Source organism: Dermatophagoides pteronyssinus, unplaced genomic scaffold (genome assembly GCF_027571235.1).
Source record: "Dermatophagoides pteronyssinus isolate colony J.1.1.1.1 unplaced genomic scaffold, Derpt_VIB-CSIC_2022.12 sq0004, whole genome shotgun sequence".
Classification (NCBI taxonomy): Eukaryota; Metazoa; Arthropoda; class Arachnida; order Sarcoptiformes; family Pyroglyphidae; genus Dermatophagoides; species Dermatophagoides pteronyssinus.
The window spans coordinates 3,226,632-3,238,604 of record NW_027461528.1 but is presented as its reverse complement, the minus strand read 5'-3'; the positions used below and the strand labels follow the sequence as shown (position 1 = coordinate 3,238,604).

Genomic DNA, 11,973 nt, shown 5'->3' with positions numbered 1-11,973 from the left:
AACATTTTCAAACATGTGAATTCATTCTTTTATTTGTATCTGTGTGTGTGTGTAAAGCGTGAAAATGAAAAATAAAATAATTATGCTGTGTTTTTAAATTTGTCAGTGTTTTGCATGATTGATTGATGTCAATTTGTCGATGTTGTCGATGATGATGATGGTGGTGAATTAGTTGAACGTACTAAACGAAATAAATCATCAGCATATTTTTCCATAATATCACTTGATTCACAATGTTTTAATAAAATTTTCGGTATTGATTCAATACCATTTAAAGCACCTGATATTGAACATGCCATTGAACCAATTGTATCAGTATCACCACCAATCATTAATGAATAATATAATGTACGTACAATTGGTGATTGATGATCAAATGAATCTAATAATCGATTTGAAATCTGTCCTTTTAATGCAAAATAAATTGCTGTTGGTACTGATTTGAATGCAGAAACATCATTACCAAGGCCATTGATAATTTTATCAATTGAATAACGAACATTTCCTTTTAATTCATTATTCAAAATTTCTTTTACTTTTTTTAATTTATCACTAAATGGTGTTAATAATTTTTTTTCTTGATTATTAATCTGTTGTTGTTGATTATTATTATCATTAGTATTATTCGTCGTCGCTGTTGAATTCAAATGATGATTATTATTACTTATTATGGTTAAATGATTCTGTTGATTTTGTTGATTCATCATCATTGTATATGCTGTTTGTGAATCCAATTCAATACGTAACATTTTTTCAATTAAATTATTTAGATAATGATTTATATCTGTTATTGTACGTATAATTGAATGTAAATGTAATGCTTGATGTATTGCTAAACATTGTAATATTGCACCATTATAACCATAAATATTTGAATGTGTTATACGTGCACAATCACGTGTAAATTCTAATAATTTATTCAATTCCATATTATAGCCATACATTGCGCATGGACCAACACGCATTGCACCTCCGTTTCCTATTGAAAAAAATGGAACAAAATAAAAAATTCATTAAAATCCGAAACAAATTTGAAGGGAAAAAAAATTCATTTGCAAATTAAAATTCCGGAAAATTTTTATGGGAATTTTAATGAAATTTGTTTTTTTTAAATTATGCAATGATGAGGATGATGATTATGAAAATAAAAATACATACCATAGGAACCAAAACCACCAAATTGTCTTTTAGCCGGTTCATATGGTGATTCATAATTGGTCAACATTAATGCTGCAAATACATCGACAACATTTGTACCATAACCACGTTTAGGTTCTTTATTATATTCCAATGCAAAACGTTTTGCAATATCTTTTGGATCAAATTTTTTCATTTCAATTAATGATTGAGCTATTGATTTGGTCATTGCTGTATCATCAGTATAGGATAATATTTGAAATCCAGGTGCTTTTTAACAAAAGAAAAGAAAGAAAAACAAACAAAAATCAAAATTAAGATCGATAATAATTCTCATCATCATCATTATCATAATGATGAATAACAAGTATTTTCTATTTATAAATATTTAAATTATAAATCGAATAAAATGACGTAATTTGAACAATATTGACAATTGTGATGGACGACTAAAAAATCGATTGTTCCAAACAATTTCTTCAAAACACTTTTTTTCCGGCCTTATTGACAATAATAATCGGTCGACCAGAATAACCGAAAAAAGCACAACAAAAACTCAAACTCAATCGATAATAACCGGAATTTTTTTCTTGGGGAACCTTAACTTTCCCGAAAAAATTCCGATCCAAAAAAGAAAAACAACAAAAAAATGTTTTTTTTTTCATTAAATTTTTTCCTTTTTTACAAAATATTTTCAATTCTCAAATGTTGTCATGGTTATCATAAAGTTTGCCAAGTTTTTTTGTTTTTCTATTTTTTTCCGTTTTCTTACTTGGTTAGTTTGAAAACTTTTTTTCAAAAACAAAATTAAATCGAATTCCATTCAATCGTGAATCGAATTAAAACATTTTTGAAAATTTGTTGCTGATTTTAGCGAAAAATCTTTCCGAAAGAATTCGGGCCACCCACCACAGAATTTTCTTGATAAGTTTCTCCCCCTCTCAATGATTTTAAATCGAAAATTTGTCAGGAAAAAAAATCACATCAATTATCGATGGATTTTTTTTCGGTTCAAATAAACAAATAAAGTAAAATCAAAGAAAGTTTTTGGGAAAAGTTTCCAAAAACATTTTCCAGAAAAAGGCCACCCACACACTGAATATAATCACTTTTCGGGAGAGAAAAAAAAAGATTTTGATCAAAAAAAGCTATTATTGTTTGTAATTTTGTTTTGTTTTTTTTCCGTTGTTCACATTATGCTTTCGATTGATAAAAATGAAAATGAATGAAATAATCCAACCAAAAAAACAGAAACAGAAATATGGAAATCTACAACCGTCCGAAAGAAATGAAACAAAAAAACAGAATCCATTTTATGCTTGATAAAACACATGAATAGAATTATCATTATGGAAATGATTCTGTATGTTGAAACACACACAGAGAGAAAGAGAGAAACAGAATTGAATTATAAGAATAATTCCTTTGCTTTTGCTTTTTTTTGAAAGAATTAAACCTGAATTGTAGAAAAAATATATGACTAATTAACAAAATGTAAAACCAAAAAAATGGAAATCAAAGTTTTTCAAAAGAAAAAATTCATAAATATTTGATGGTGGGTGTGTATTACGTAATATGATTGGAATAAAGAAAAAGGGGAGAAAGAGGGACGAAAAAATCGATTGTACACAATCGATTTTAGATTCGTTTAATGGAATTCTATTCTTTTTTTTGTTTTGTTTTCGATTCAAAATTTTTTTTTTGCTGATTTGACAGATTTATTGTTATAGGTCCAAACCGAGAGAATAATGATGGTGGTGGTGGTGGTGGGAAGGGAAAAAAGAGAAATTTGAAGATGACAAAATGAACAAAATTCAACCAAAAAATGAATAAAAAAACCTTGAACGATGTCAAAATAGCCACAAAAATAAAAACGTTTTTTTTAAAAAAATTAAAATTGATCGTTATTTTCATAATAATAAACAGAATATGAAATATAAACATTGTAAACAAACAAACAAAAAGCAAGTTATGAATTCTGCAATAAAGAATATTCTCTCCTCGCGCCATAAATAGCAAATATAAATATTGTTAATCTCTAGAGGCAATTTCAAAGTTGGCACAAAAAAAAAATTAAACTCCAATTTTCATTTTGTTTTGAAAAAATTTCCAAAATTGAATTTTTGAATGTTTTTTCATAATAAAAATCCTTCTTTTTCGAAATTTTTTTCTCATTCAATTATATAATGCGGACAAACAATAATCCTTTTAAAATTGAAAACTTTGATGAAACAAACAAACAAACCAGAAAAACAACTAAACTTGTGAAATTGAAATAAAAAAATTACGAAAGTTTCTAAATATCATCATCATCATAATCGAAACTATTTGTGTGGAAATAGCTTTCGGGCTTTTTTCCCACTCATCCATCCGCCTTCATCATCATCATCATCAAACACCTCATTACTTCACACTACAAATATAAACAAACAAACAAACAAACATGATCAAATAATAACCGCAAATTAATATCCGATTTTATTAGTATTTTCGTTGGAATGATGATGATGATGATGATGAAAAAAATCGATTAATCGATTTTTTTTCTCGGAAAAAGAATTTATAAGAAAAATTTTAGAATGTTAAAAGTCAGAATCTACAGAATTTCAAAATATCTTTTTTTTTATACAAATCAAATTGTAAAGAAATGTTCATATTCGCTTAAAAATTATTCCCTTAAATTTAGCTTTGAAGGAAAGATGTGTGTACTAGTCCGTACATATCACTTCAGCTATAGTCATCAACCTAACCTAACACAACTATGAATCACAGTCATAGTCATATAGTCATCAACCTAACCTCACTCGACTATGAATCACAGTCATAGTCATAGTCATCAACCTAACCTAACACAACTATGAATCATAGTTTATAATAATAATGGTAATGTTACAAAAATCATCATACATCATCATTATCATCAAATATCATTACCATTTTTATAATGAACAAAAGAATATCATTTTCGTTTTTCTCTTTCTCCATAAGAATGATGAAATTTATACACTTGGGATCTAAATTTTATGTTTATGTGTTGAATGGAATTTTTTTTTGTGTAAATAAAAAAATATTTCGAGAATCTTTTCCAGAATTTATGTTCATATGTGGGTGGTTGTTTATCTGAAAGTTTTTTTGCTTTGTTTTCTTCTCTTTTCTTTCTTTTCAAATAAAAACACACTAGGGAGAAAACACACAAACACATAATCAATCAATCAAATATTGATGGAAACAAAAAAAAAAAACAGAAAATAAAAAGATTTCTATATTTTTAAACATTTTTATTTGGTTTGTGTGTGTATTACACACCCACAAATATTATCATCATCATTATGATGATGATGTAAACAACGGAAAAAGAAAGAAAAAAAGTTTTCGGAAAATAAAAAAAAACTGGAAAAAATATTTCCTGGGAAATGACATCTGTGTAATAATAATAATAAAGTTGTTCGAATATTCGAATGTTTTGAATTCGAATGTTTATTATTATCGATTTTTTAATTTTTTTTTTTTTTTTTTGAAAAAAAAGTTTTCAAAATTAATTTCATTACAACTTTGTAATTGAATATTTCATGTTTTATCTGTTGTTGTAGTTTTTTGGCTCGAATTTTCATTAATTTGATTAAATGAAAAAAAAGGTAAAACAACAACAACAACAAAAAAACGCTGCAATCATCATCATCATCAACAAATCAATCAAAAATGATATCACATAGCTCGAAAACAACAGCAACAACAACAATTACGATGATGATGATGACATAATATCGTGATCGAAAAAACCGAAATCGGATTACAAATGATGATGGCTTTTTTTTTGGTTGCGGGGTAAGAAAATTTTTGACAGTAATCGTTATTTTCAATAAAAAATGATGATTCATAAAATAAAATATGCAATAATCATTTTGTCAATAAATTTGATTCCCAATATAGTTTCCGGATAGAAAAAACAATGTTTCATGATTTTTTTTCGTTGAAATAATGGGCTCAACGAAACAAAAATCAATTTTGAATAAAACAAAATTCAACTACATCAAGTTAATCGGTTTTGGGGTGTATTCAAAAATCAATATTCCTCCGAAAAAAAAACATGTTTCACCCAAAGATAATAATATTCAAAAATGTCAATCAAGAAACTTTCTTTGCAACAAAAAAACTTTCTTGGAAAATTGAATCATTAAATATTCGGCAAAAAAAATCTACTTACATTTTTCAGATTGTTCTTCCAATTGTTTGGTTAAAAATTTTTGTATAGAATCTATTGGTATGGATGTTTCACCTTCGAATGGTGAACCTAAACAATCACCAATTAAACCACCAATCATACATCCACGAAATTTTGACATTAATGATATTGTTGTTGTTGTTGGATTTATTGATGACATTATGGATGATTTATCGCTGAAAAATGGACAACACTGAAAAAATGGACGATGATGATGATTGTTTTTGAGTGGCGTTTTATCGGATGAAAAAACTGAAAACCTAAAATGAAATTATCACTTTTTTTTCACTGTGAAATAAAGTGGCGAAGAAATTGGCGAAAAATTGAATTTTGGACACCCAGCACTGGAAAAATCTTCTTTTTTTCGATTCAAAATGGACGAAATTTTTTTTTTTAAAACAATTTCTTTATCTTGAAAACATCCGAGACGATAATGATGATGATGATTCGGAAGAACAGAATTCAAACAAAGTATTTGGTAGTAGAGACGGATTCGATTGAACAAAACTGTGTAAAAGAAGAAAAGAAACGGGAAAAAAACTTTTATTTTAAAAATTTCATTTTGAAAAACTGAATGAAGATAATAATTGTTTTCAATCATTCAATTTTGGAGAACAGAACATATATTTAAAACAAGCAAGCAGGCAAAGAAAGTTTTCGTTTGGAAAACACATTACACCAGAACCAACTAAAATAATCAAGATGTTTGCATTCTCGATTTTCAAATTCTTGGTGTCTGTGAAACCCGAAGAAAAAAATTCCTACCACTACCACTAGTGCCACTACTATATTCTTGGGCAAAGTAAGAATCAACTTTTACATTTATGATGATGATGATTACATCTACTGATATCATTTTTACCGTTTTTTTCGATAGTTTTGGTTTGGTTTGGTTTGGTTGATTGTCATTGAAATATATAGTGATGATCATCATCACCTCAGAATTGTCAAAAATGGAAAAAATGAAAATGAAAAGAATCCTATTCACAGAACAACAACAAAAATATGACGTAAAATGATTCAATTTTTTTGGCTTTTTTCGTGGATATAGGACATAGAAAAAAAACTATTTTAACTTGAAAAGGAAAAAAAACAGGAAAAAGAATCCCCCAAAAAAAATGGTAGAAGTAGAAATAGTTGCGCTGCTACCTTTTGGGAACCAAAAAAAAAAAAAAAAAAAAAACATAGTGGGCGCCAGCCAAATTCCAAACAACAACGGCATCCATCTATAGAGAATTTGGAAACAAAAAAAAAAAAGAAAGTGAGAAAACAAACTAGGTCTTTACATAAACCAAAACTACAGAGAAAAAAAACAGAATCGGATCGATAGAATGAATGAATGTATGAATGGATTGACACACACACACACACAAAAGAAAGAAAGAATCCAGAGACGAAACTACTGATATGACAATTTTTCTATTGAATTGAATTTGAGGATGATGATGATGACGATTATTATTATTCATTTGATTCGATTCGATTCGTTTCGTTGACGAAATTCGTCAAAATTCATTCGTTCAGTCGTTTGGTTTTCTTTCGTTTCGTTTTATATATAGATAAAACTAGATTTCTTGAAATGAAAGAAAAAGAAAGAATCCCTCGCATACCCAAAAAAAAAGACCCAGAATCGAAGAAGAAGAATATTTATTAATATTCTTCTTTTTCTTATATATGTAATAACCACATGAATGAATAAATAAAGAATATTTAACAGAATAAGGAAAAACATTATTCACTTGAACCAGAAAAGAAAAGAAAGAATGAATGAAAGAAAAAAGTCAAATTCATTACAATAAACATTGTAGAAAATGGAAATTAACTAACTAAAAAAAAAGAATATTTTTTTTTCTTTTCTGGTTTCTAATTTTCAATCTATATTCTTTTCTTCTTCGGTGAATTCTTCTTTATGGAAAATTCTTTAAATAAATCTTCCCCAAAGATCGATACAATTTGTTTTGGTTTTTTTTTTGATAAAAAATCTATATTCTCAATGACGGTGGTCCTTTTGTATATATAGGCGGCGGTCCCACTTGTATAAACTAAAAAAACTAGTTTGCCGGATCATGCTTGCTTGATATGTTAAACTCGAAAGTTTGTCAAATCGCAAACTTTTCCCGTTTTCTACTTCCACAGTGCATTTTTCGGTTTAGTCTGTTTGTTAGTTTATACAAGTGGGACCGCCGCCATAGATTTTGGACGTCAACAAACGTAAGAAAATTCATTATATAAACACCCGAAAGAACGAACGAACGAAAATCTGAATAACATTGATGTTTGGGTTATTGAAAAAAAAATCACGAAAACAAAAACCTTGATTAATGTTCCTGGAACATGGCTATAATAACAATAATAACAATACCCTTGGTATAATGGTTTTTTTTCTGTTGTTGTTGTTGTTGTTGGCGGCGGCTGGCTACCAGTTTCACCAAAATAGAACAACAAAAAAAACATCGTTAAAAAAATAACGGGAATCGGGCAGAGAGAAACAAAAACAAATTTGGGTTGTCATCATTTTTTGGTGATAAATTCTTGGGTTATGATTAGATATGTGATGTTTATGTGTGTGTGTGATAACATGAATGGACATACTGAAATAGTTTTGGTATGGGAAAACGAATGTGAAAGAAATCATTCGGGTTTTCGGAGAACGACCATGAAAATCGGTTTTTGGCGATCGATAAAGTTGGCCGAAGAAAAAGTTTTGTTTTTCAGCTTTTGGTTTTTTTCGGGTTCTGGTTTTTTTGTTGTTACCGTTGCCGGTAGAGAGTGTTTACCAAGGTGGAAATAGATTCGAATGTTCGAAATTTTTTTTGTTTTCTGAAAAATTTCCAAAAAAACATCCAAAGGAGAAAAAAGAAAAAGAAAAACTTACTTACTTTAATCTGATGATATCTTCTTCATTTATGAATATTCAAGCTGTTTTGTAATCAGTATTTTTCTGATGAATAAATTAATTAATCAATTAATCAATTCAATAACGTAATTAACAAGTTAATGATGATGATGATGAGCAGTAAGCGAGCCATCAAATCTCTTAATTAATTATCGATTGATAATCGATTTTTCGATAATTCAAATAACGATGATGCTATATAGAATCGACTATTTTGCTGAATTTTTTCGAATCAAATTCTGTCGTTTGTTTTCAACGAAACTTCACAACGAAAAGAATTCTCAATTCTGACGTCGTCGTTGTTCGATGATAAACAACCCGGGAAAATCATATGATCGATCCGAGATGGCGTTATTGGTTTTTGTTTATGTTTTTCCATAAACAAACATCACGTGATCAAACAAACAAAAATAACCGTCCTTTTTTTTACCGAATTATCATTCAGATTTTGAATATTGATATTGAATCGAATGTTGTGATTATCAAGAAAATCATTCGATGGATTTATAAACACTGTGTTTTTCTCTACGGTGCAAAAAAGAAAGAAAATCCCATAGTTTTTTCTCCTTCTGTTTGTCAAATAAAATGAGCAAATATATCATTCTTATTTCGGCTAGTGTTTCATCGATTTATGGGTAAATATCGATTGATTTTTCTTGGCTGAAAAAAAAAGTTAATTTTGGTTTGTTTGTTTCCACCCTTAGTGGCTTTATATATCTGATGGGTGGTAATAAAAGTACGACGACGACACCGGATTTATCACCCTCAGATGAATATATTGATTTGCCGGAAATTTTTAGCCAATTCAATAATGATTATGATGGTGGCTGTGATCAAAAATCCTATGATAATAATGTGGATTTCAATAAAACCATGGAAAATTGGTTTCCTAAATTGGAATTTTTATTAAAAGTTAAAAATGGTAAAAATGATTAGCCACCGACATCAAGACTTCTAATAATTTTTTTCGTTAATTTCTACAGAAATTGATTGTTTAAAATTAGCACAAACAATGAATTTTGAACAATCAATAACAGCAGCAAGAAATATTGATGAAAAAATTGATCTGAAACAATTTCGTCAGCCAATTTCAGTCGACAAAATTCTTTTAAAAATCAATAATGGTGATGATGGTGATGACAAAATTCAACATTTCGAAACATTAAATGATCTAATGATACATTTATTACGTTCAACATTGGAAGAGAAAAATTCTCAACGACAATCGGAATGTGCAAATTATTTAACACGTCAAACTCTTGTGCTATTTGAACATAATCCTTATCCATTATGGGATTTTTCCTTTTATCATGAATATAATCATCATCATAATCGTCGTGATAATCTAAAATCATCATCGGATGAACAAATTCAACGTTATAAAAATCTTTATTTTCAAACATTATTACAAAATATAATGTGTGATGAAAATTTAGCCCTGCAACTAGTGGAAAATGGTTTATTAATTGCATTATTGAAATTTTTACAATTATTTCCTGATTCGGATAATATCCGTTGGATATCGACAATAATATCAGCATTGAGCGTTTATCACCCGGTTCATCAACATTTTTATCATACCGGTTGGATTAGTATTTTGGCAAGATGGTTACGATCTCAGGATTGGCATCTAAAATTAGAAGCCGGTAAAACATTATATAATATGTCATCGATAGCCAGTAAATCGATAACCCTTTGTCCATCAATTTATTTATTATGGCCATTATATCAACATGGTGAAAAAGAATCATCATTACCTTTGGATTATGATGTTGTTTTCATTCATGGTCTAAAAGGTGGTGTATTACGTACATGGCGTCAATCAGATTCTGTACGGAATTCAACCATCAACGAAACAGAATATACAGAATTATGGCCACATTCATGGCTGGCAAAAGATTTTCAAAATTTTCGCATTCTTGCTGTACATTATAATTCATTTCTAAGTAGTTGGAATATTAATTGTTCAAGTGATGAATTTACAATTAAAGATCGTAGTATAGAATTAATTAAAGAATTACAAAAAGCTGGTATCGGTCGTCGGCCAATAATATGGATAACACATTCAATGGGTGGTTTGTTTGTTAAACATATGCTAAATTATTGTCAACAACAACAACAAACGACTGATAATCTTTCAGATCAACAACAACAACATCCATTCATACGGCAAACAAAAGGAATCGTATTTTATTCGGTTCCACATCGTGGTTCGGAAATGGCCGTATGGTCACAGAATGTTCAACGTATTATTTATCCATCGAATCATGTTTTAGAATTACAAAAAGGTATATTTTACAAACAATCTCTTTGATTTAATGATTTTCTAATCGGAAATCATTTCACTTTTTCACTTCAATTAGATTCACCCGAATTATTAGAATTGAATGAAAAATTCATTCAATTAATCCGCAATCATCAAATTGATTGTCTTAGTTTTGGTGAAACGAAAAAATGTACATTATTAAAAAAACCGATTGAATGGCGTGCATTACTCGGTATGTATGGTTTTGAAAGAAATTTTATTGGAAGGAAATTTTGTTCAAATTAACGATATGTTGTTTGTTTGTTTTGTTGTTTAGTACCCGAAGAATCGGCTAATCCGGGAATTGGAAAATTTATTTTATTACCGGAAAATCATTTTAGTATTTGTAAACCAAAAGATCATAATGATCGTTCATATAGTGAGCTAAAAGAATTTTTAACAGAAATATTATTGAAAGAAAAATTAAAATCATCAACAATGGCAACAAGGAAATCATTGTGGCAAAAATTAGCAGAATTTTCTCAATAAAAATTTTGAAACAATTTCGATAATCGAATCAATCCATCGATGATCAATCAATTTTAAGTGTTGTAATACCATTTTCAGTCAATAATTGTACTAATGAACCGGATTTTGGTCGTTCTTGTGGAATGTTTGTCCATTTTACAAACAAATCAGCAACAAATGTTAATGGTGTCCATTCTTGGAAATTAGCATTTGGCATAAATTTTCTATTCATTGGTGTATCCAATGTTATTGGTAATATTGCCAAAACTGAACTATCAGATGGTAAACCACTTTTATCTTTTTGTGATAAACTTTTTACTAAATGATGTACAGCTGATTTTGCCATACCATAACCAATCATACCTGGTGTTGGTTCTAATGCAGCTTTAGCACCAGTCAATGTAAGCAAACCATCCGATTTAAGAAATTTCGATGCCAATTTTGTTGCAATCAATGAACTCCATAAACTTTGTCGTATCATTAATTCGGAATTTTTAATAAAATCTTTATTTTTGGCTGTACCACCAGCCCAACCACCAGCAACACATATTATTGCATCTAATTTATCATCCATACCTAATGTTCGGGTTAATTGTTCAATAACATTGGTTTCTTGATCAACTAATGACAGGGAATTTACATCGATCAAAATATTCGAATTGGCCTGGTCATTTTCATGTAAATCGATGGAAGTTACCCACTTTTTTTGAAAAGAAAAACAAAACAGAAAAAAAGTGTCAACAAGTGTAATTTGATTGAATTAAGAAAAAAAAATATAATTACCCAATTTTGTTTACGAAAATAATCAACACAAACTGAACCTAATGCACCTTTACCACCGTAAACTAGAACACGACGTTGAATAGCTGTTGTGGTCATTTTTTTCGCTGGTTTGGTTTTCGTTTTCGATGAAATCAAAAATGTCAAATGATCAATTCGAATCGA

General features: G+C 28.8%; 3 protein-coding genes across 4 annotated transcripts; 1 reads left to right on the top strand and 2 right to left on the bottom strand.

Annotated features, from left to right (window-relative positions):
• Window positions 1-2: 2 nt before the first annotated feature.
• Window positions 3-8,369, bottom strand: LOC113797645 (ADP-ribosylhydrolase ARH3-like). Of its 2 annotated transcripts, XM_075819639.1 has the most exons (5): window positions 8,239-8,336; window positions 7,952-8,179; window positions 5,342-5,866; window positions 1,159-1,407; window positions 3-979 (listed from the first exon to the last, which is right to left on the bottom strand). In XM_075819639.1, the coding sequence occupies exons 3-5, from the start codon at window positions 5,517-5,519 to the stop codon at window positions 129-131; spliced, it is 1,278 nt and encodes a 425-aa protein (XP_075675754.1). In that variant the 5' UTR covers window positions 5,520-5,866; window positions 7,952-8,179; window positions 8,239-8,336; the 3' UTR covers window positions 3-128. The 2 variants fall into 2 exon arrangements, with proteins under 2 accessions (XP_075675754.1, XP_027203858.2); XM_027348057.2 differs by lacking the exon at window positions 7,952-8,179 and having other exon boundaries at window positions 8,239-8,369.
• A 330-nt stretch (window positions 8,370-8,699) lies between these two features.
• On the top strand, window positions 8,700-11,571 carry LOC113797642 (protein SERAC1-like). Its single transcript, XM_027348054.2, has 5 exons — window positions 8,700-8,890; window positions 8,960-9,177; window positions 9,239-10,543; window positions 10,619-10,753; window positions 10,838-11,571. Exons 1-5 carry the CDS (start codon window positions 8,841-8,843, stop codon window positions 11,047-11,049), a joined length of 1,920 nt encoding a protein of 639 aa, XP_027203855.2. The 5' UTR covers window positions 8,700-8,840; the 3' UTR covers window positions 11,050-11,571.
• Window positions 10,759-11,949, bottom strand: Dhpr (dihydropteridine reductase). The gene is made up of 2 exons (XM_027348059.2): window positions 11,812-11,949; window positions 10,759-11,728 (listed from the first exon to the last, which is right to left on the bottom strand). The coding sequence occupies exons 1-2, from the start codon at window positions 11,905-11,907 to the stop codon at window positions 11,093-11,095; spliced, it is 732 nt and encodes a 243-aa protein (XP_027203860.2). The 5' UTR covers window positions 11,908-11,949; the 3' UTR covers window positions 10,759-11,092.
• Between the last annotated feature and the right edge of the window lie 24 nt (window positions 11,950-11,973).